Source organism: Nannobrachium achirus, assembly GCF_963921795.1.
Source record: "Nannobrachium achirus genome assembly, chromosome: 24".
Lineage (NCBI taxonomy): Eukaryota > Metazoa > Chordata > Actinopteri > Myctophiformes > Myctophidae > Nannobrachium > Nannobrachium achirus.
Window position 1 is genome coordinate 48,919,376 of NC_137831.1, and position 24,050 is coordinate 48,943,425.

The 24,050-nt window shown below is 43.7% G+C and overlaps 1 protein-coding gene across 2 annotated transcripts in view; it reads right to left on the minus strand.

Annotated features, from left to right (window-relative positions):
• Positions 1-24,050, minus strand: part of nbeal1 (neurobeachin-like 1) — a 160,590-nt gene that overhangs the window by 46,806 nt on the left and 89,734 nt on the right. For both annotated transcript variants that reach the window (XM_080720925.1, XM_080720924.1), the window contains exons 26-37: positions 24,027-24,050; positions 22,588-23,025; positions 21,526-21,711; positions 18,055-18,230; positions 16,565-16,724; positions 15,316-15,444; positions 10,996-11,175; positions 10,269-10,397; positions 7,194-7,343; positions 6,217-6,374; positions 4,312-4,436; positions 1,941-2,067 (exon numbers count right to left, since the gene is read on the minus strand). The exon at positions 24,027-24,050 is cut by the window's right edge and continues 65 nt beyond it. In XM_080720925.1, coding sequence (XP_080577051.1) covers positions 1,941-2,067; positions 4,312-4,436; positions 6,217-6,374; positions 7,194-7,343; positions 10,269-10,397; positions 10,996-11,175; positions 15,316-15,444; positions 16,565-16,724; positions 18,055-18,230; positions 21,526-21,711; positions 22,588-23,025; positions 24,027-24,050 — 1,982 coding nt within the window. The remainder of the gene's footprint in view (positions 1-1,940; positions 2,068-4,311; positions 4,437-6,216; positions 6,375-7,193; positions 7,344-10,268; positions 10,398-10,995; positions 11,176-15,315; positions 15,445-16,564; positions 16,725-18,054; positions 18,231-21,525; positions 21,712-22,587; positions 23,026-24,026) is intronic.

The following is a 24,050-nucleotide window of genomic DNA, read 5'->3' on the forward strand; positions in this document are numbered from 1 at the left end:
ACAAGCACTTTAATGTGACTCGGTTCCGCAGATAAATATTGTGAAAATAGTTTTCACAATGGTGAAAATAGTTTTCACAATGTTCGCCTCTTGCTTACTTAATATTTGACAGTTTGGCCAGTCCTGTCGAATATTCGACTATTCGAATACTTTGAGGTTGAATAATTAGAATACTAAAAATCACTATTCGTGAATGTCCTAACATGCAGCAAATGATACAGCCAGGAATCGAACCGGAGCCTCGCTGTCAGACATTAGGTATGCGCCCCAAATACTTGGCTACTTTTTGTATAGTTATATTGCATAATAATTAAGGGTGTCGGAAAATATCGATATGAATCGGTTATCGGTTTCAACATTAGCGATGTGACTGCATCGATGCACGTTTACCCGGATGGGGCAAAACAGCGCCTGAATCAGTCGATTTATCGGTCCTCAAGTTATTAATGGGTTCCCTGGATTTTAGCATTAAATAACTAACCTACTGTGGAACTCTGAACTCACTTACCATACTCAGCGTTACTATTACAAATCATTGCTTCAAAAGTGAGTGCTGCTAAACACAGTGCAACAAAAAGGGGGGAAAAAAACAGATCACCAAGCCCACAGCGTGTTGCATTTCAATGGGTTGTAAACTTGTAGATCTGCTATTTCCGGCGCAGCACACTGATGCGTGTAAAATGACGCTCGCAACTGTGCCACGCAGCGACTGTAAACAAACCAACATAATATTTCCCTATGGATAGTTCCACTGGAGAAACGCAAAGTTTGGATTTCATAAGAATGCCACAGTAATGGATTGGATAGTATACATAACACTTAAGCAAGGGTAATAATCACGGGGCATCCGTTTTTATTGCAAATGACTACATTAAAGCATTGGTTCGAATTGTTTGTCTATGTAAGATTTATCATCTCTGAATCGTATTGTCTTGGAAGGGACAGATACACACTAGGGCATTAACAACTTGTGATTTTTGCAAGTCGACTCGACTCAGTAAAAAGTTGAGTTGAAGTCAACTTTATCGTTTGATAGCGTCATCACATCACACACGACCCCCAATTATTTTGGGGGGTCCCCAGATGATTAACTTAATGTGCTCACTCTGTAAACAAACCAACATAAAGTTTAAGTATATAGAGGGTATCTTCACATTTCTAAAGTGCCAATTTAAGGACTTTTTAATACCTCTAAAATGACAAATTAAACATTGTCCAAATTGTCAAATATGTAGAGGCAGAAATTTTGAAAATAGCCGATCTACATGCTCACAACGCCTCGTGATGCGAGGCGTTGTGAGCATGTAGATCTGCTATTTTCACAATAGAACCGAAAGAAATACAAATGATTTTTTTCCAACTTCGACTTTCTCTGGTGGGAGTCGACTTGTGTAATGAAGTCAACTGAGTCGACTTGTCGACTTTTTTGATAATGCCCTAATACACACACCTAATAATAATGTGTGGTTTCCACAAAATACCAAGGCACGCCTGGATTTGTGCCTCGGCACACCACCTGGGAACCACTGGCTTAGAGGATGATTTGATACTTTAAGCACGATGCCCTCTGTTGAAACGCTGCTTCACGTAATAGCTTTATTTAATGTAAATGTTGATAATAGGATTTCCACTGTGGTTGGGACTGTTTTTGTCCAAGTTGTTAGTCTGTGTAACCCGGGGGGAAACACCTTATTAACCTACTTTCACCACTAAATGGGCGCGAGTGGGTCTGTAACTCTGAGAGTGTACAAATGGAACAAAAATGAACCCTCACAGGTCCATTTGGTTGCAGTACATAAACCAAATCTACAGTGTAGATCGAGGACAAATGCATTATGTACGCAGCTTAATGTTTATGAAACTGTGGGTCATTGAAATGACAGTCACTGTGCTACACGACCCCGCTATGTTTACACTGGGAACCACTGGTTTATACTGACTGGGTGTTGCTGGCCGCGGGGTCTTCCTCTGGCAGCTCCAGGATGTCATCTTCCAAGTCGCTGACCTTCACCTGCTTGACCGCCTCAAGTAGCAGCGAGTCTGAGTTCACCCTCTGCTGCTGGACACCTGAGAGAGAGAGAGAGAGAGAGAGAGAGAGAGAGAGAGAGAGAGAGAGAGAGAGAGAGAGAGAGAGAGAGAGAGAAGAGAGAGAGAGAGAGAGAGAGGTCAGGTTCAGGTTCAGATACATACTTATACTGACCAGTAAAACGCCTAAGGGCAAAACCAACCTCGCCGAGGTTGTGCCATCTGTCTTGGCCATATATGGATTCTGTTAGGGCATCATCTGGGATACAATCCCCCATATATGGAGATCCCTAACATAATCCCTTTCATGCCCCTATTATATAGGCTTAAAATTGATGACATCAGGAATCTCCATACAGTATATGGACATTCTACAAGCAAGGGATTCTGTTAGAGTGGCTCCCATGACATCACAACATACAATCCCTTGTATACCCATACATGGGCTTCCCTGTCTGAACCAGCCACACTGAGATGTCACCTGTTTATGCCCATATATGGAGATCCCTGCTCTGACATCTGACATCACTGTGATGTCACAGTGATGTGTCAGAGGCATTGTTGCTGTTGCTGTTTTCTCTCCCTTTTTTTTTCGTGCGCTAACGTCTCGCGACCGGGCCATTTCAGCCCTCTCTTGGTGGAGCATGGAAATTACCGTATGGATTATGTTTTCCCCGCATGAAAGAACAGATGTAGCGCGGCCACAAAATGGGGTGGCCGCGCACTCCGTGTGCACGCGCCGCACCCACAGAGGCACTCCGGAACAGGTACGTAATAGCCTCACTAACATGAGACCTATTGCTATAACATGTCACATCATGAAGTGTTTTGAAAGGGTTGTGTTGGGCCACCTTAAAGAGCAGGTGGCTCCTTATTTAGATCCCTTGCAATTTGCATACAGGAAGCGGGTAGGTGTTGATGATGCACTGATTGTTATGTTATGTTACATCACATGTACACTCACCTTCAATCAACTGCCAGTTCTGTTAGGGTCATGTTTTTTGATTTTTCTAGTGCCTTCAACACTATACAGCCACATATCCTAGCTAATAAATTGAGGCAGTATAAACTGCATAATTCAACCATTACCTGGTGCATGAAATATCTAGTGCCTCGACCTCAGTTTGTTAAGCTAGATGATGCTGTATCAGATGTCATCTGGACAAAAACTGGAGCCCCTCAGGGAACCGTTTTAGCTCCTTTTTTATTTGTCCTCTATACTGCAGATTGTAGGCATAGTGAGGCAAAGTGTCACATGCAGAAATTCTCTGATGACACTGTTCTAATGGGTCTCATCAACAAGGATGACGATCGGGCCTATAAAAAGGAAATCGACCTATTTGTTCGCTGGTGCGATGATAACTTTCTACTGCTTAATGTAGAAAAGACCAAAGAGCTTGTTGTTAACTTTTGTAAAAAGAAGGTACCTATCTCACCTGTCATCATCAAAGGGCAGGAGGTAGAAATAGTTCAGTCCTACAAGTATCTTGGTGTCCACTTGGACAGGAAGCTGGACTGGAAGATGAACACAGATTCTGTGTTCAAGAAAGCTCAGTCTAGACTTTTCCACTTGAGAAAGTTCAGATCTTTTGAGATCAGTAGGCCACTCCTTCATGTATTCTACCAAGGTATCCTTGCTAGTGTCCTCTTTTATGCTGTGCTCTGCTGGGGGGGCAGCATCACGGTTGATGATGAAAACCGAATCAATAAATTGATTAAAAAGGCTGGCTCAGTGATTGGCCTCCCTCAGGATACTTTGGATATCACTATAGCCAAGCGAATGAGGACCAAATTGAACACTATTCTTTCCTTCGAAGGCCATCCTCTCCATACGGTATTTAAGGATCTGCGTAGCAAGTTTAGCAACAGGTTCTTGATGCCTATAATATCTACTGAGCGAATGAAGAAATCCTTTGTTCATGCTGCTGTTAGATTCCTCAACGTTAACGTACACCGCTAGCTTTTTTTTGGGAGGGTGTCATGTCATTTGTAAAGTCTGTTATTGTTACTTGTTGTGTATTTGTATGTTTGTTATATGTTGTCATTGATTTTGTGTATTTGTATTCGCTCTGGTGGCAAAACATGTTTCCCTTCGGGGACTAAGCAATAAACCCATACCATACCATACCAGATAATTATTATATAAAAAAGCCTTGGCAGTGAATAGTGTATTGTTTTGGCGACGCGATGGCAGGCGTTGTGTTAACACATACACACACACACACACTGTCTTGGCAACATTACGTTTAGCATCAGCAGTAAGACATGGAGGGTCATGGACGTTACCCAGGTTGTCTCGCAGTGCGCTGGCCTCGCGGTGGGGGTCAAAGTTGTAGTTGCGCACCAGCTTGAGCCTCATGCGGGAGTAGTTCTCAGCACTGGACACCCTCCAGTGCATCTGGTCCTGAAGCCTGTAGGGAAACACAGACGTGTATATATATATATGTATGTATGTATGTATGTATGTATGTATATATATATATATATATATATATATATATATATATATATATATATGAATGAATGAATGAATGAATGAATGAATGAATGAATGAATAGTTTTATTTGAGTGTCATGCCACCTCGTGGCCCATCCCTCATGGGATTATATGACACCTTTTCAGAAAGGTTACAATATTCTTAGATACATTCCTTTTTCTTTTTTCTATACATCCGTTACCAGTATAGGCTACAACATAGATACCAGCGGGGGGGAAACAAAATAATAATAAAATAAAGCAAAACAGAGCATATGGTACTTAACCCCTACTGGTTGTACAATGCTTTTTTTCTCAAGTATATATATATATATATATATAAAGAAATGGCACACTTGGAAATGCTACTGTAAGGCTCTAGAAACATGGGTCTTCAACAGGGGGTCAGGGACCTCTAGGGGGGTCCTCAGAGTTACTACAGGGTATAGCCACCAAATCTTTGTCAACCCTAGCATCCCTATTCGAGGGCAGTGGTGCTTTGGGATTTTTTTTTCCGGGCGGGCGGTCATTTATTGACGTCATGTGCACGCGCGTGCACGCGCCTCTAGAGGCTATTTAGATAGAAAGGATGTCAGCAGATCTAATGGTGGGAAAACAATAGTTTTCTAGTCTTAATTACATTTGCATTGTTACTTAAGATTTTATGTTCTACTTTCTTTAAATTCATTTAGAAAATACAGCGCTGCAGTAGGATAGAGAAACAAAGTTTGCCTTGAACGAATCTCAAACACTATTAAAATACCACAGTAATGGATGAGGACACACACACATCGACACATGCACATGCAGTCACAGCTGGAAACCTAAGTAGGCTATATATCCATATGAATAGAGGCTTGAGGACGCTCACACATTCACCACTAGAAACCTGTTATGCATAGTAGGCCTAGTAGCCACTGATTAAAGTATTGCTTGTAGTTATCGCGGATTCGCGGGGTGGGGGGTTGTCGCGGCTCTCGCGGGGGGGTATGCCCGCGTTTACACGGTCGTGCACCGTTCGGTGCCGTCCGTGCGCGTGCACGGACGGAAATATTTCCGGCCACACTGCGTTCGGTCGCGTCCAGGCCCCCAAAGCACTACTGTTCGAGGGGAACGTTAACCAAAAATAGTAGATCTACAAGCACACGGCGAGGCGTTTCATACATGAAAAAGTTTAATCTGAAATACAATTTGATACAATATGTAGTGGGCTCTCTCTCAGCTGAAAAGCATTGAAGACCCCTGCTCTAGAACAATGGTTCTCAAACTTTTCAGGCCACGACCCCCAAAATAATCCTATTTTAACTGGGGACCCTCCCACCCTGACGAGCACTAAGAGTTGAGGAATTACATTTTGTATAACACGGTTCTATTGTGAAAATAGCAGATCTACATGCTCACAATGTCTCGCGTTGTGAGGCGTTGTGAGCATGTAGATCAGGTATTTTCACAATTTCTGCCTCTAATATTTGACAATTTGGCCAATGTTTAATTAGACATTTTAGAGGTTGTAGAGGTGTTGGTTTGTTTACTGTTGAGTGAGCAAACAATGTTGCACATTAAATTAATCATCTGGGGACCCCCTCAAAATAATTTGGGGACCCCCCTGGGGGTCCCGACCCACCGGTTGGGAACCACTGCTCTAGAACGTGGCTAGTTTATGAACCATCTTAATAATATCATGTGGCGTATATAACATATAAGCTGTGAGTTACCTGTCGGCCCAGGGCCCCCTCTCACACACCAGGCCCCGTCGCGCCGTCTTCCACTGTCTGAAGGTGGCGCTGTTCTGACTGTGCTGCTGCTTCAGCATGCTGTTGTACCGCAGGTTCTCCTGACGGCCTCGTCTGGAGAAGGGCTCCACAAACTGCTCCTGAAGCACCGGAAGAGACAGTAGATCGGTGAGAGATGTGTGTGTGTGTGTGTGTGTGTGTGTATGCACAGTTTTGCAAACATGCACAAGCATGCATGCACAGCATTTATGAATCTGCTTTATTTAATAGGTCCAGGAGTCCTTGAGGGGGTTCAAGGGAGTTCCACGCTAAATGATTGACGATTAGTTACGCCCCCAAAGTGGGGTCATTGATATGAAAAAGGTTTGAAAAACCACTGTGGGATATGTCTATACAGCAGTGGTTCTCAATCCGGGTTTTTTTCTATGTCAGTGGTTCTCAAACCTCTTCATGTGAAGGACCCCCAAAATGATATTTATTTGGCCACGGACCCCCATCTCAAAATATCTAGTTCCAGGGACCACCCAGAAGCAAAATTCGAGTTACAACTGTTCGCTTTGAAAATACATATATCCAAAGATGTGCACACATTTTCACGACTTTTTCAAAAATAGCAGATCTACAAGCTCGCAGCGCGGCACTCGGTGCCGCGCTGTGAGCTTGTATATCTGCTATTTTTCACTGGTTAGAGCATTCAATAATTCTAGGCCTAAATGGGTTAAGTGAAATGTAGCCTGATATTTATGAAATGCTTTTGTGGCTTTTTTGTGGCCCCTCTGCTATGCTGGGACACATAATGAAATGACTGCCCCTCTGCTATGCTGGGACACATAATGAAATGACTGCCCCTCTGCTATGCTGGGACACATAATGAAATGACTGCCCCTCTGCTATGCTGGGACACATAATGAAATGACTGCCCCTCTGCTATGCTGGGACACAAATGGCTTCAAACTGACCTGGAAGCGTATCTTGCTCTCGCCACGCTCCCTCTCTCTCTTGTGCAGGCTGACCATGAAGGCCTCGTAGCATTCCTTCCAGTACAGAGCCATGCTCTCGTGACCCTGGCTGAACGTCTCGATCTCATACTGCTTCATGTACGGGATGATCTGCAAGGGAACACGCAGACAGCCACAATCATTTTGTCAGGTTAAAAAGTGTTCTTGTTTTGTTTTGAACCTGAAGAATATATATTTTTTTACATTTTTGTAAGAAGAGAATTGTCTTCCAAAAATAGAATAATTGCCACAGCGGTGGCAATTTGTCAGGGAGGTGGCTCTGTATCGTTTACGATCGTCAGTCACTCATATTTCATACAGCGCATTTCTGGCAAAGTCTTCAATTCATTCGGCGGCGGTAACGGCAGCGTTTTCTCGCCGTCAGTTAACGCTTCATATCCATGCCAGTCAAACCACTGCGCTAATCTGTTTATTGTTGGGCACAGTTCCAATATGATGCCATATTAAACACGTCTATGGGAATTCAGAATGGACACACACACACACACACACACACACACACACACACACACACACACACACACACACACACACACACACACACACACACACACACACACACACACACACACACACACACACACACACACACACACACACACGTTCCCGGTAGGAATTATGTCAGACTTTGGTGCTCTTCTATAAAAGGTATTCTCTACCACCACCTTTGGGGAGTGCCTCCCACACAAAAATACAATCAACAACTAGAAGCAGTGCTCTTCCGAGCACAGGTCTCCACCAGGCCAGGCGTCCTGGTGGTGCTACTGTATAATAGGCCAATGTAAAAAGGGTGGCATATGTTCTTCACCTTAGACCTTTCATGGCAATCGGACGCTGCATGCATGATTTGAGGCATTGTGTTCCAAAAATGTGTTTTGCTAGTCTACCTGCTGGTGGCGCTATAACAGGCCAATGTGAAAAGGGTAACATTTGTTCCTTGACGTAGTGGGAATGTGTGTGGCAAATTTCACGGTAATCGCAAGCTGCGTTGATGATTTGAGTCATTTTGTTCAAAAACGGAGCAATCCTGCAAACTTTGGAAGCCAATATTAGCCAATCAGGATGGAATATGACATATCAAACGGATCAGACTTGATCACAAGACTGATCACATGACTATAGAGATACTGTGTACTGATTTGTGTTATTTTTGGAGAAAATCTGAAGGAGTAATATCCAAAACTGTGTTTTACATAAGTCGGCCCAAAGGTGGCGCTATAAAAGGCTGATGTGAAAAATGCAGTGAAAAGATTTTTCCTTGGCCTGTCGGGAGTGCGCGTACAGTTTGAGTTTGACACTGATCGGTATAGGTAAAAACACAAATTGGCCTGTTGTAGCGCCACCATGGGGCTGATTTGAACATTTTGAAGTGGCATTTCTTCCTCAGCCTAGTGGGAATGTGCGTGCACAATTTCACAAAAATTGCACGCTGTGTTCGTGATTTGAGACATTTTGTTCAAAACTGACCAATCTTACAAACTTTGGAAGCCAATCTCAGCCAATCAGGATGGAATATGGAAAATCGGACAGATCCGTCTCGATCACATGACTGTAGAGATACTGTCTACAGATGAGCGTGATCTTTTGACAAAATCTGTAAGAGTACTGTCAAAAAAGGAGTTTGACATAAATTGGCCCCATGGTGGCGCTATAAAAGGCCCATGTGAAAAATGTGGGGCAGAGGTTCTGAATTGGCATCCAGGGAGTGTGTGCGCGCAGTTTGGCCGAGACCAAGCCAACGTCGCCGGAGATTAGCTGGTAACAAACTTGATGGATGGACGGACGGACGGACGCACACACACACGGACTGACGGACGGAGGCGAAAACATAGTCTCTCCCATGCCTTCGGCTGGTGGAGACAATCAGGTAACAAACTAAAACAAACAAGCTACAACTAGGCCCGTCACAATTATTACATAATCGTCTAATTGCAATTATTTGACATAATCAAAATGATTTGACATAATCAAAATTATTTTGTCATAATTGTCATAATCGTTTCCATGTTGAAAAATGTTCATATATTTTCAAACATTTTCAAACATAGTGGAAATAGTAGATCAAAACATAGATCGGCTATTTCCACTATCAATGTTCTTTTTTAACTCATTCTGTGCCTATCCCGAACATGTTCGGGATATGTTCAATCCAAAACATTTTTTTTTTTTATTAATTGACTTACCCTGAGCTGCTTGTAGAGCCGTGGGTGGTCCTGGCTCGTCCTACGCTAGCCAGCTAGCCATTTTACATGGTCCGACGATATATTCCATTAAAAATGGTTTAAAATACATTTTTGAGATCCCCAATGTTCACCGAATGTTCAGCGCCGCTTCCGGAACGTAGTCCAGTGTGCCTATCCCGAACATGTTCGGGATTTTTAATGAAATGAATAAAATGATCCGAGGCCTTCTGAAGCCTGAGCCTAAATTTAAAATCCAGTGGTCCAAATCCTGGGGAAGCCATGCCGGCCGTGAGCCGCGAACGTAGCCGCGAATCGCCGCCGAATCCAATGAAAAACCACATCTTTGAAGGCCCATATCTCTGGATTGTGTTTTTAGGGATGTGGCGCGAGGTTTATTTACGGCGAAATCGCCGAAAAATGATCTTTAAAATGACAAAATGGGAATAGCTATTCTGTTAGCATTATCATCCGGGACCTTTCCATGACGTGCACGAACGTGAGCACGCGCGTCACTGCAACGTGAGCCCCCGGATGCTAATGCAGTCCCCTATGGGAGAAAGTCTGGCATTCTTTGGTGCCCTCTAGGGGCTGGCACTGGAAGCGTTAAGTATAAAGTTAAATGTGTCAAATATGTCAGTCATTCCTTTGTATATTTAGGTTATGTGTCATATCTACCATGTGCAACTTAAAGCCAAACAGAAATGTACTGTAGTTGTCGACAAAAACACAATTAAATTGTTAATCGCAATTATTTGAGTGACAATTACATGTAAAATATCATAATCGTGACAGCCCAAGCTACTTTACAAGAATGCGACGGCACTGTGCTCACATATTTGTCCAGGTAGACGCGCCACTCGGGCGTCTTGCAGTACGCCTGGAAGTCCTCGAAGAAGGAGGGGCTGCCGTTGGTGTCGGGCAGCTGGGGGAGGTGCAGCTCCATGTAGAGCAGCCGGTGGACCTTAGAGAGATAGATACCTTTATTATCCCAAGGGGGGAAATCAGTCGCCCAGAGGCAGCACAGCAGTATAAGGTTATTTACAAAGTTACAGAGAAGTATGAAAAGAATATAAAAGAACAGAGTACAGTAAAGAGCAAGGTACATCAAAGAAAGGGTACGAAGAATATATACATAAAGTGTCAAACAACTGTCAATGCTCAACGTGAAACGGCCAACTTTTACAAAAAAGCAAACTTTAAGCACAACTATCAATACAATACAGTGCACAGACAAAAGTGTCCATACAGTCAATGCTAGTAGTCAGTGCTACAAGTATCTCACCACCATGTCAAACACAAGCAAAATACTAAATACTACTACTAACACAATACAACTAATAGTGCAGAGCCAAACAAAAAAAATGTCCAATGGTCAGTGCAAGAAAAACAAACTAAAAAAAGAAAAACAAGAAAGGAGCAAGACACACATGAGCACCCTCCCTGGAAAGGTCCTTAGAGGTCAGAGTCAGTACAACTATTGTTCCAGTTAAATAAGGCTACCGTCGTTCTACTGTAGGTTAGGAAGGTAGTCCTTGTCAGGCGACCGTTGTGTGTCTCACCTTGGAGAGCAGCGTGCGGAGCAGCGGCACCAGGAAGGAGTAGGTGTCCTCCGTCTGCTCCAGGATGGAGCGCCGCAGGATGCCCTCCACCTTGCCCAGCAGGTAGCAGGCCTCGTCCTGGCTGGACACCGCCTTGGTCTGCAGGATGCCGTTCAGCTTGGCAGTGGCCAAGGCACACACCTGGGTGGGGCGGGGTGGACGTGTTCATACACAGTGGTGTAAAGTAACCAAGTGCATGTCCTTAAAGGACCGGTTCACCTCTGGGACAACCAGATCTTATTTTATTGTTGTTTGGGACACGATCAACACAATCCTGAGTTATTTTTTTAGTTCAATCTGTGTTTTTAGATATTTTAGTATTTCAGCATGCTACAAAGCATCATATGATGCATTAGATGATGCTGCAATATCATGCTACAAAGCATCATATGACCAGCTTCAAAGCTTGACGTACATAGCAACAGCGGAGAGGTGGGGGCGCGGCCTCCGGGATTGATCCATTGTGATAACAAAATGTTGCAGTTGCAGCTGTAAAAATTATAAAGATTCCGCAACTTCATGGCATATTTACCGCTAAAAAGTTTTCAACAAACAAGCCCTCAAAGATTAGTATCCAGGGTCTGCTCCCATGCTCTGGACATTTTTAGTGGCTGTGTCCACCTGTCTAATCGGTCTAATCCACTGGAAGTACACTGAGCCGCCGGAGCGACCGTGGAACTGTTGACTGTTTTGCACGACTTCTCCCCCAACACGTGTGTGTGTGTGTGTGTGTGTGTGTGTGTGTGTTTGTGTGTGTGGTGGCAGAACATAACCGTGCTACAAGCTCACAACGCTTCAAGGACGTGACACGGTGTGAGCTTGTAAATCGTCCCTGGTTCGATTCCGTTACTGATGTCCTTCCCCGATGTTTGCCCTCACTGTCCTTTCTCTGTCTATTCACTGTCCTATTTAACAACCTTTTACAACCTTTTACATCAAGTCCCTATTTTGGGCATGTTACATTCTCACAACAATTTCAAAAACATTTCAAATGAAAATGTTTCAAGAATAGCTAAAACAGCATATCTACAAGCTGTGGATCTTTTAGTTTTCCTCATATGAGAGCATAAGTGGTAAGAAACATGCATACGTGTGTGTATTAGTAGTATTAGTATGCCTCCACTGGCTACACTCAAACAGTCAGCAGTCACCACTACATGCTAATCCTAACCCAAACCTAAGCTTCTAAACAAAAGGTGCAGGGTCAGCAGAATGCGATAGGAGTACAAATGTACACACATACAGTATGGACATGCACAATCAATAATTCATGTTTACACTTCGCCCAGCGGAGCGGGTGCATCTGTCTGTTTGTTTGTTTGAATCTGATTGGGATCAAATTTAGCAGATTATGTATGTACGGTATATAGTTTTTGCTAAATCAGACAAATGTAAAGGTCACATTGAAGGTGAAAGCAGAGCCCGATGCTTATACATAGCTTGTGGTTCAGGTGTAGCATCTCTCTGAGTGCATTTCCTCTGACATCATATATCATGTTGGAGAACTCAATACATATCACCCAGCAACACGCCACACCGCATACTAGGGCATTCACGAATAGTGATTTTTAGTATTCGAATTATTGGACCTCAAAGTATTTGAATAGTCGAATATTCGACAGGACTGGCCAAACTGTCAAGTAAGCAAGAGGCGAACATTGTGAAAATATGCTATTTTCACAATATTTATCTGCGGAACCGAGTCACATTAAATGTAATACCTACAATTCCAAGTGCATGTCAGGGTGGGGGTCCCCAATTCAAATATGTTTATTTTGGGGGTCACAGCCTAAAAAGGTTTGAGAACCCCTGGTATTAACAAATTCATCCACCAGGGGCATTGACAACTCATTCTTATGACTTCCTAAACTATATAAGAGAAAAATAAATAAAAATAAGCGAATATTCGAATTCGGTGAACAACGTCGAATAGTGACTTTGATATTCGAATATTTGGTGAATGCACTACCACATACACCACTGGTTCTCAACGTGGGGTCCGGGGAACCCCTGGGTTTTTGAAGGGGGGTCTGCAGTGATTGATAGTTAGGGACCAAATGGACCCTTAGAGGTCTTTAATATTATTTGACAGTTTGGCCAGTCCTGTCGAATATTCCAATATTCGAATACTTTGAGGTCGAATAATTCCAATACTACTTTACTTTACTTTATTTGTTTATTTAGACGGGACAATGCATATTAATGAACACTACATGAATGCAATGTAAATAAGCCGGAATTAGCAAGAATGCTAAATTTCATCCGTAGTCCCCACATGAAGACAAAACAATACATACCAACAAACAGTAACCCTACATTAGGAGAGGGCGCCTAAGAACATACATACAAATACTATTTTTCCTGAACCAAGAAAAAAAAAAACAACAAAACAACACATATTACTAACAGTACCCTACATTAAAAAAGGATAGTTAAAAATATACGTACATGGCATGAGCTGTACTCTTAGAACTATACATGGTCACAGGTTTGATTGTCAACTAACCATTTTTTTAGATTGAACTTGAAGGATGGAAATGACAAACAGTCTCTTATTGTTAGAGGTAGGTCATTCCAGATTGAACATCCCTGCACTGAAAGGGTGTTTTTTCCAAAAGCGGTTACCCGGTACGGTACTTCGCAATCCCCTCTAGTGATTGCTCTAGTATTGAGTCCTCTATCAGGCTTCCTTTTTATGAATTCCTTTAGGGGAGGTGGGCATAGACCATTTAGTGTCTTATATATGATACTGACCTGTTTAAAAACCTTAAAATTGGCGAAACTCAAAAAACGGTACCTCTGAAGAATATTACAATGGTGATATGAGTGGGGTTTCCTATCGAATACCTTAAGCGCACTCTTATATAGCTGTTCAATGGGTTTGAGAGTCGTTATACCTGCGCAAGACCAGTTTGTGAAACAGTACTCAATGTGTGATAGGATCATGCATTGGAGATACGATTTAGCAGCACTAACTGCCAAAAAAGGTGTGATTTGTTTAAAGTTCTGAAGGTTGAACTTGATTGTGTTTGTAACCTTTTTTACATGTTTTTTAAAGGTTAGGGTTGAGTCTAACATGACCCCGAGGTACTTGAACTCTGACACAAGTTCAAGTTCCTCTCCACCCAGAAACACATTTGATGATTCCATCACAACTGGTCTTTTGGAAAAAGCCATGCAGACCGTCTTTTTTGCATTCAGGAGCAGGCATGAGTCTGTAAGCCAGTCCTGAACGCTGGTCAGAACAGAAGTTAAAACCGTTGACACCTCTGCATAGCTCTTTCCATGAGTCAGTATAACAGCATCATCTGCGTACATCTGAATATGTACATCTTTACATACATCAGGTAGATCGTTTATAAACAGAGAAAACAGAATTGGTCCTACTATTGATCCCTGGGGGACACCAACCGAGCAAGTGTGATAAGGAGACTTGATGCCATTTATACTAACACACTGTTCTCTATTTGATAGGTATGATGTAAACCATTTGATGGCCTCTGGGGACAAGTTGAAATGTGTTAGTTTGGACAAGAGGACCTGATGGCTGACAGAGTCAAATGCTTTCTTGAAATCCAAAAATACTGCCATTGCGCATGGGGCTTTGTTCAAAGCACACTTTAACTTTTCAATGAATAAGCAATTTGCTGACTCAGTGGAGTGGAAGGCTCGAAACCCAAACTGCATAGGATGCAGAGGGGTGTAGCCTTTGTCTAGATGTTTAACAATAGACTTTACAATCCACTTTTCAGCCACTTTTGATATAACAGGTAAGATGCTTATGGGTCTATAGTTTGATATGTCCGTTTTTGAGCCAGATTTGAATATAGGTGTTATAACAGCAGCTTTCCACTGAGTTGGGACAGTGCATTTTCTTATGGACAGATTTACCAGATGTGTGATTGGTGCCACCAGAGAGTCAATATTTGTTTTAAGAAAGTTTGTGTCAAGCCCATGTGCATCTTTAGCTTTGGATGCTTTTAGTGATCTGACAATGTTTGTCACCTCGTTTTCTGTGACTTCCTCCAAATTAAAAATGGGGAGATCATTTTGAACAGGGCGTGGAACAAACTTAGAGGGTCTGAACAATTGTGTGATTTCATACACAGAGTTTAGAAAAAACAGCATTAGGTTGCTAGCAAGCGTGTGGGGATCTTTCACCAGGACATTATCTATTTTAAGTTCTAAGTTGTTATTATCCTACTAAAAATCACTATTGGTGAATGCCCTAACTGGAACCATATTGGACCACCGGCGCCACGGGCCGGAGCAGAGCCTCACCTCGGGGTCCTCCTGGCCCATGAAGCCCAGCAGGAGGCGGAGGCCCACCTGGGACAGCTGCAGCCACTGGCTGCCCGAGGCGTACCACACCATGAGGCTGTCCATGAGCGTCACCGTCTCCTCCAGCGCCTTAGATAGATAGGATACCTTTGTTATCCCAAGGGGGATAATCAGTCGTCCCGAGGCAGCACAGCAGTATAAGGATATTAACATAGTCACAGCGAAGTAAGAAAAGAATGAAAAAAAGAGTACAGTAGAGAGCAAGGTACATCAAAGAAAGGGAACGAAGAATATATACATAAGGTGTAAAAAAATATAAATAAAAAGAAGCAAAGCACAACTATCAATACAATACAGTGCTCAAACAAGTGTCCATAACAGTCAATGCTAGTCAGTGCTCTTACGATTATGGCATTTTAGATGACGATTAATTATCACTAAAATAATTGCGGTTAACGATTTAATTGTTTTTGTCATTGACATTTCTGTTTGGCTTTTAGGCTTTGAAGTTGCACATGGCAGATATGACACATAACCTAAATATAAAAAGAAATAGCCGATCTACAAGCTGTCACGGCCCCTGTAGTTGGCCTACTAGGGCCTGTGTAGTTGGAGGGTTCTCCTGTCTAACTGACTTCCCACAGGTCCTGCTGATTGCCACTCAGGTGCATTGGGAGCACCTGGCCAGTGTTCCCAGGGTGCACTATAAAAGGCTGGGGGTGGCCACCTTCGCTCTCTCTCTCCTGCCATGAGAGCAGCAGCACTTTTGGCTAACTAGCCTAGTTTTGGTTTGCACCATTCAACACCACCACACTACATCTTCCACACATCCACACACTGCTGACACTACTGATTACACTGATTTACACATCCCATAAGTTTTGTTCATATTATTGTTTATAATGTAAATAAATATGTTTTGTACACTTTTAACAGCCGTGTCCCTCTCCATTTGTTATGGCCTAAGAGCCGTGGTCATAACAAAGCCCACAACGCGTTGTGAGCTTGTAGATCTGCTATTTCCACTATTTCTTACTTTAAAAAAATATATATGAAAGATTTTCAACATGGAAACGATTATGACGATTATGAAAAATAACCGTGATTATATCAAATAATTGCGATTAGACGATTATGTAATAATTATGACAGCCCTAGCTACAAGTATCTCATCGCCATGTCAAACACAAGCAACAGACTCAATACTACTAACACAACCTAATAGTGCAGAGCACAAAACAAAACAAACCTTCTCCGTCCACAGCGCCGGGTTGACCAGGCCCTCGGCCTGCAGGAAGTCCTGCACCACGTGCAGTAGGCGCACCGCGTTCTCCGTGTGGCCGGGCAGCGTGGCGGCAGACGCCTCGCGGTTGTCGCTCACCGCCCACTCCAGCATGCGTTCCATCAGGCTGCACCGGCCGGGGGGAGAGAGACAGAGAGAGAGAGAGAGCTGATTTATTTCAAAGTCTGTCTGTGTCCATTTGGTTCCTAACTAGGGTATTCACGAATAGTGATTTTTAGTATTCGAATTATTCAACCTCAAAGTATTCGAATAGTCGAATATTCGACAGGACTGGCCAAACTGTCAAATATTAAGTAAGCAAGAGGCGAACATTGTGAAAATAGCAGATCTACATGCTCACAACGCCTCGCAACACGAGGCGTTGTGAGCATGTAGATCTGCTATTTTCACAATATTTATCTGTGGAACCGAGTCACATTAATACCTACAATTCCAAGTGCTTGTCAGGGTGGGGGTCCCCAGTTCAAATATGTTTATTTTGGGGGTCACGGACCTAATAAGGTTTGAGAACCCCTGGTATAGAGCATTAACAAATTCATCCACCAGGAGCATTGACAACTCATTCTTATGACTTCCTATAGATGCCTTAATGGTCCACGTTACCACGTCACATTGATATGAACCAGTATGCGCACGCCGGTCGGCACCAAATGAACCCCACCGTTCATAGGATGCAATGGATGGCACTCGTGTTTAAAAATGCATTCCATCAAACTTTCAGATGCCGTTTTTCTCCCAGTGTGGAGGAAGAATGCTTAGGATTTTTACTGTAAATTCTCACTCTTGAAATATATAATCCTTAGTTTCTGTTGATTGTAAACAATAATAGCGATTCAAAACAGTTGTCCTTCAAACCCCACCTCTATTCACCGTCATCAGAACAGAGGGAGCGCTCCTCTTGATCACCCACCCGATCCACTGGATCACCAGAGCGTCTACTGCTCGCCCAGCTGCAGTCCATGAAGCCTAATTATGCTCCGTCCTGCGACGGTGTCGCGCGCAGAGCCGCAGACCTCCAAGCTCAGAAGGGTTGCATTGGTGACGCGATGTGAGTTTGTATATCAGCTACTCGGTTGACGTGGAACACCGTTGCGCAATGAAGTATATATGTCTCGATAAGGGCGCGCCCATGGGAGCACCTCACTAGCACACAAGAGGAGGTTGAATAACCAGTGCTCCCCAAAACAACAGGTTTGGGGATCTGTTGGGAATTGATTACATGATACAGTCAGCTGTGCATTCAGTCTCAATGTTTGTAAACAAATAATTGGCCTATCTAGACAAGCTTTATAAACTATATATTTTTTAAAGAGAAAAAAATAAAAATAAGCAAATATTCGACTTGGGTGAACAACGTCCAATAGTGACTTTGATATTTGAATATTCTAATATTGGGTGAATGCACTAGCCCTATCCATCCCCGGTTCTGCTCTGACCTGAGCTTGATGTGGTCCATGGGCAGGAGCAGCTCGTTGGCCGTGCCCAGCTTGGTGAGAGCCGAGAACACCTGGCCTCTCTCTAGCCAGGCGGCGTCGTCTGAACCCTCCACGCCGCGCCACATCACGCACAGCACGATCTCCAACAGCATGTTGCACAGCTCCTCCTCCGCCCGCTGACCATGAGAGAGAGAGACGGAGAGAGAGAGAGCGAGAGAGAGAGAGAGAGAGAGAGAGAGAGAGATAATGAATAGTTTTCTTTCTGTCTTAAGCCATCGGTCTTCAACAGGGGGGTCCTCCAAAAGAGTGATACAACGTTTTTACAAGGTATTATAATTATATTCTCCACACTTTATAATTATAAAGGTATTATAATTATATTCTCCACACTTTTATTCTCCCTTGACAAAATGGTATATTCCCAGGTTCTGCAGGTCAGCTACACAGGTGCAATTCATTATTGTTAATTGTGGCACCTTTACTAACATGGCAAGTTTAGCTGCACTTGAAAAAATTAAAATTAAATAAAATGTACTACTTAAAAAAATGTATCATGCCTGTTGCTAAGGTATGGCAACATGACTGGTGTCTTGCACGCGCGTGAAGGCGCACATGCAAAACACCAGTCATGTTGCCATACCTTAGCTTTTTCTGAACTGACGCCACTGCTGAGCAGGTGTCGAGTCTGTCACTGCGAACAATGACATCACAACAAACATGGACCCTGGCACCTGCTACAACCTGCCCTTATTGTGGATATGGTTTCAGTGCTGTGTGATTAGTGGTCGTTTCAAACATGAGAGCGCACAGTAAAGATTAACACTGTATGATTAGTGGTCACTGTTTGAATTCCAAACGTGAGATCATGCAGTAAAATCCTCAGTGTCAAGTGATCCATTTGTTACTCGGAGAGTGTACAAATGTTTTATGTATTTAAAAACAGTGCGAGTTAAATGAAAGCTGCAATCGGGAATTATAATAATGAACAAAACCAGATGATATACACTACCATCTGTATAGAGTATGTTAATACAATATAACTCAACTAACATATTTGCAGTGGTTGGAGGTGGTCTCCTTATTCTTTTATTGACAAATCTAGTCCCTGGTGTCAGATAGGACACCTACTGGTTGACAAGTAGTGCTGCCTGAAGCTCATAGGGGCATTATCTCTCCTGGAAAGGCGGATATTCCCTCTTGCTCTAGACCGGGTTCGAATCCCGGGTAAGGCCGCTGCTACACAAATCTGGATCTTTTTCGGATCCCATATTTTTGTATATCCATATATATACCAGTAAGACTCCCTAATAGGGAGATAAGCGACCGTAGGTCACTTATCTCCACAAATAGGGCAACAATGTGTTTTTCCAAAATCTTCCTGATCCATGTTGATGACATGAGTGTAGACATACTGTGTAGTGGTTTCGTGATTTTAGGGCAAAATCTGTAGGAGCAGTGTCCAAAAATGTGTTTTTAAAAATCGGCCTGGAGGTGGCGCTATATGGGAGAGATTCATGTTGATGGGATGAGTGTAGACATACTGTGTACCGATTTGCGTGATTTTAGGGCAAAAATTTTAGGAGCAGTGTCCAAAAATGTGTTTTGCAAGAATGGGCCTCATGGTGGCGCTAGAAGAGGGCCATGTGAGAAATGAGGGGTGGGGTCTCCGCGCCGCCAAGGCGGACGAATAGGTACCGGCCCCGGCTGTCCCGGTCGCTCCTAGCCGGAGTTACGGCATTTTATGTGAGCTGCAGTGTAGGGGGTCCTCCACTGGGGGCGCCACCACTTTTGCATCCGTTCTGGAGCACCAGGAGTCGGTGGTCCCCGGGAATTCCCCGTGAGCAGCCCCGTTGGGGTGGTCATTTGGTCAAAAAAATAAAAAAAAAAAGAGAAAAAAAAATAAAAATAAATAAATGTTTTGAGAAAAAAAAATGTTTGAGAAAAAAAAAATTTGAGAAAAAAAAATTTGAGAAAAAAAGTTTTTTGAGAAAAAAAGATTTTTTGAGAAAAAAAAATTTGAGAAAAAAAGTTTTTTGAGAAAAAAAGATTTTTTGAGAAAAAAAAATTTGAGAAAAAAAAAAATTTGAGAAAAAAAATTTTGAGAAAAAAAAATTGAGAAAAAAAAATTTTTGAGAAAAAAAAATTAGGATAAAAAAAAGTTTTGAAAAAAATAAGAAATAAAACGTATTGGTGATGTGTGCGTCTCTCTCTGTGCATTCCCCCCCCCCCCCAAAGTGTGCGTCTCTCTCTGTGAAGTCCGTTGACTGTGGACTGCCCTGTGCCTATGCTCGAGTGTGGGCGTGTCTCAAAGTCCGTTGACTGTCCTGTGTCCGTTGACTGTGGGCTGCCCTGTGTCCTGTGCCCTGTGACAAAGTGGGCTGCGGCCTTAAGCCAAATGTAAATATAAGATAGAAGAACAAGCATGCGTGCAGGCTTGGTTGTGCATGTATGTGTGTGTGTGTGTGAGAGTGTGTGCGACTATCTCTCTCTCTCACATGCATGGAGCTGTGCACTCACGCATGTCATCGTCTTCAGAGCAACTCTGGTTTTCATTCCTACACGGATCCAGTGAATGAGATATACTGTATATGTTTAAATCTTCACTAACCCTAACCCTAACCCGTTTTAAAACATATCCGGTTTAGCGGACGAAATATCCAGCTTTGTGTAGCTGTGGCCTAAGACGTGAAAGTTATGGATTGCAGTTACCACTCAGGATTTTACAGAGCAGTGAGGTTAATGAAAGTGAGAGCTGCAACACACCTGACTTGTCAGGGACATTTTTACACAGTGAGTCAGAAGACACGTCAGCTAAGCCCTCAGATTAAACATTTCATGCAGGGATTTGGTTTTACAGCTACTCTGTATAGAGGAGATATTTCTGAAAGAGTGGACTCAGTGGAAGCAGTGCGGGGCCTGGATACAAGGATTCACTGTGGGCCCCCCATGAATGTTCTTCATAGTGGGAGGGGGTTTAACCCATTTAGACTGGGAACGCATTATTTTGTGCTTTAACTATTGAAAAATAGCAGATATACAAGCTCGTAGATCTGCTATTTTTGAAAAATCGTGAACATTTTGTCTATTTTAAATCCTAAGGTTTTTTGAAAAAACTATGTTTCTACCTCAGTGGTGCTCAAACATTTTCATGAGTGGGACCCCCAAAAATTATATGTATTTGGCCACAGACCCCCATCTCAAAATATTTAGTTGCAGGGACCCCTCAGAAGCAAAATTTGAGTTACAAATGTCCGCTTAAAAAATACATATATTCAAAGATTTGCACACATTTTTTTCACGTCTTTAAAAAAAATAGCAGATCTACAAGCTCGCAGCCCGGCACTCGGTGCCGCGCTGTGAGCTTTTATATCTGCTATTTTTCAATAGCTAACGCATAAAACAATTAAGGCCCCTCCACCTTGGGCCCTGGAAACTCAGTCCCACTTCCCCGCCCCTTGTGACGCCCCTCACCTCAGCACTGTTGAAGGACTCTCCCAGGGAGATGTTGTCGCTGAACAGGAAGCTGTCGTCCGCCAGGGAGGAGGTGGCCTCGCGCTCCCCGGAGCCCCCCGGGAAGGGCTTGGCGGTCTCCAGGGGCGACGGCGTGCTGGTCATGCTGCCGGGCGTCTGGCTGCCGCTCTCCCCGGCCTCGTAGGCCTGCAGGTCGGCATGGGACCATAATCGTTATTAGCGTTTATCGTGATAGAGATTGAAAATTATCATGAAATTATCCTCCGTCATGCACTGGGATCAATTCAGCTCTTTTTTGCTGAGCTTCATATCCGGTACCATTTAAACCCCCTATAACTAGAAATAACGTACTTGATACAGCATTTTTTTTTCACACTCTACCAAATCTCTTTGCCAAAAAATAGCCAATGTACGTATTTTTTGGGCAAATGTTCCACCCCAGGATAATGGACGTGGGGGATAATTTGATTATCGCGATAACATTGTAAATCGCAATTTATTTGGTCCCAATAATCGTGACGCGAAATGTTCATATAGTCCCATCCATAGTAGGGCATTAACGAAGTCGACTCCCACCAGAGAAAGTCGAAAGTCAATAAAACCAATATTACAGTCCCACATTACATTTGGTATAACATGGTTCTATTGTGAAAATAGCAGATCTACTTGCTCACAACGCCTCGCGATGCGAGGCGTTGAGAGCATGCGTTGTGAGCATGCGTTGCGGCTATTTTCACAATTTCTGCCTCTATATATTTGACAATTTGGACAATGTTTAATTTGTCATTTTAGAGTTATTAAAAAGTCTTTAAATTGCCACGTTAGAAATGTGCAGATACCCTCTATACACTTAAACGTTATGTTGGTTTGTTTACAGTTGAGTGAGAAAACAATGTTTCACATTAAGTTAATCATCTGGGGACCCACCAAAATAATTGGGGGGTCGTGTGTGATGTGATGACGTCATCAAACGATAAAGTCGACTTCAACTCAACTTTTTACTGAGTCGAGTCGACTTGCAAAAATCACAAGTCGTTAATGGCCTAATGGCCTAATCCCTACCTGCAGGTAGGACAGGTCGATGCTCAGGCCCCCGGCCTTGCCCGCCGCCCAGGGCTTGAAGGGCGCCAGGCCGGGTTCGGCGGAGGTCGACGAGGACGGCGTGTCCACCAGCGAGATGATGTCGCCGTTGTCCAGGCTGTCCACCGAGCGCGCGTCGCCCACGCTCAGGCGGTCGGCGTCCTCCAGCCGGTCCAGCCGGCCGGCGCTGCCCGCCCGGCCCCTCCTCTCCAGGGGGAGCTCCAGGCGGTTGCTGCCGCTGCTGGGCCGCCCAGGGCCCAGGTCCAGGCTGCAGGCGCTGAGCGAGTCTGGCGCTCCCCGGGACGACGAGCCCCCTTCCCCTCCGCCGCGCAGGTAGAGCCTCATAAGGGTGTCCTGCCAACACTGCTGCCGGGCCATCTGCACCGCTGCCTCCTGCTGGGACTGGAGCAACTGATGGACCTGGAGTGGACGGAAGAGGAGACAATTACATTAAAAGAGAGAGTAGAGCTCGGGTGGCGCAGTGGTAAAGTCCCTGCCCACCACCACGGAAGGTTGTGGGTTCGAATCCCCTGTGGTGCAACCGGCTATGTCGGGTGTCTGTGCGAACACAATCGGTCCGTGTTCGGGGGAGGGAAGCCGGAAGGGGAGGGTGATACTGGTCATTGCATGTACTCCTACAGGCTGGGGCAGCACCTGTCAGCAGAGAGTGTTGGGTGGGAGGAGTAGGACTCAGGCTCTACGTCCTCTTGGTGGGGGCTCCTCACTGGCAGGTGAGTCAGTAGGATACCCAAAGTCAACTAAAACAAAGGGTCAAACTCGTTCTTCTGCTATACAACCAAAATGTGGAACGCCCTACCGAAGGCCTTAAAGGAGTGTGGTTCCCTAGCATCCTTTAAAATCGCCCTGAAAAACCACTTACAGGCGGCAGCCATTCGCATTTGTTTCTATATCTACTGCATAGTACTGTGTTCTATCCGTCTGTCATTCAATGTTATATGAGATACCGGTACTTCAATGGTTTCCTATGGAAATAAGCTTAGTCTTTTCTAGGATCTCCATTTAGTTGACCTTGTACCAGTGAACTGTACCGTCATGAAACTGTACCTTTTGCTATGCAAACTTCTAATAAAGTCTTCAATCAATCAATCAAACAAACAACAGCAATGACAACACAGAACACAGTGTGGGGAGGAATCAACTGGTGTAACGACTAAATTGGGGCGAAAAAGGGGTACAAATGATTGGCTAAAAACCCTCTGGGAATCACATTTTAGAGAAAAAAAATTAAAAAAGAGGTAGGTCAGAGAGAGGGGCCCTCCCCTCTCTCTGACCTACCTCTTTTTTAATTTTGGCAGGCAAAACTTTGGCTGGCAGGTTAAAGTGTTCACAAAAAGCTCTGTGTGTGTGTGTGTGTGTGTGTGTGTGTGTGTGTGTGTGTGTGTGTGTGTGTGTGTGCTTACCCTTTTGCAGACAATAAGGCGCAC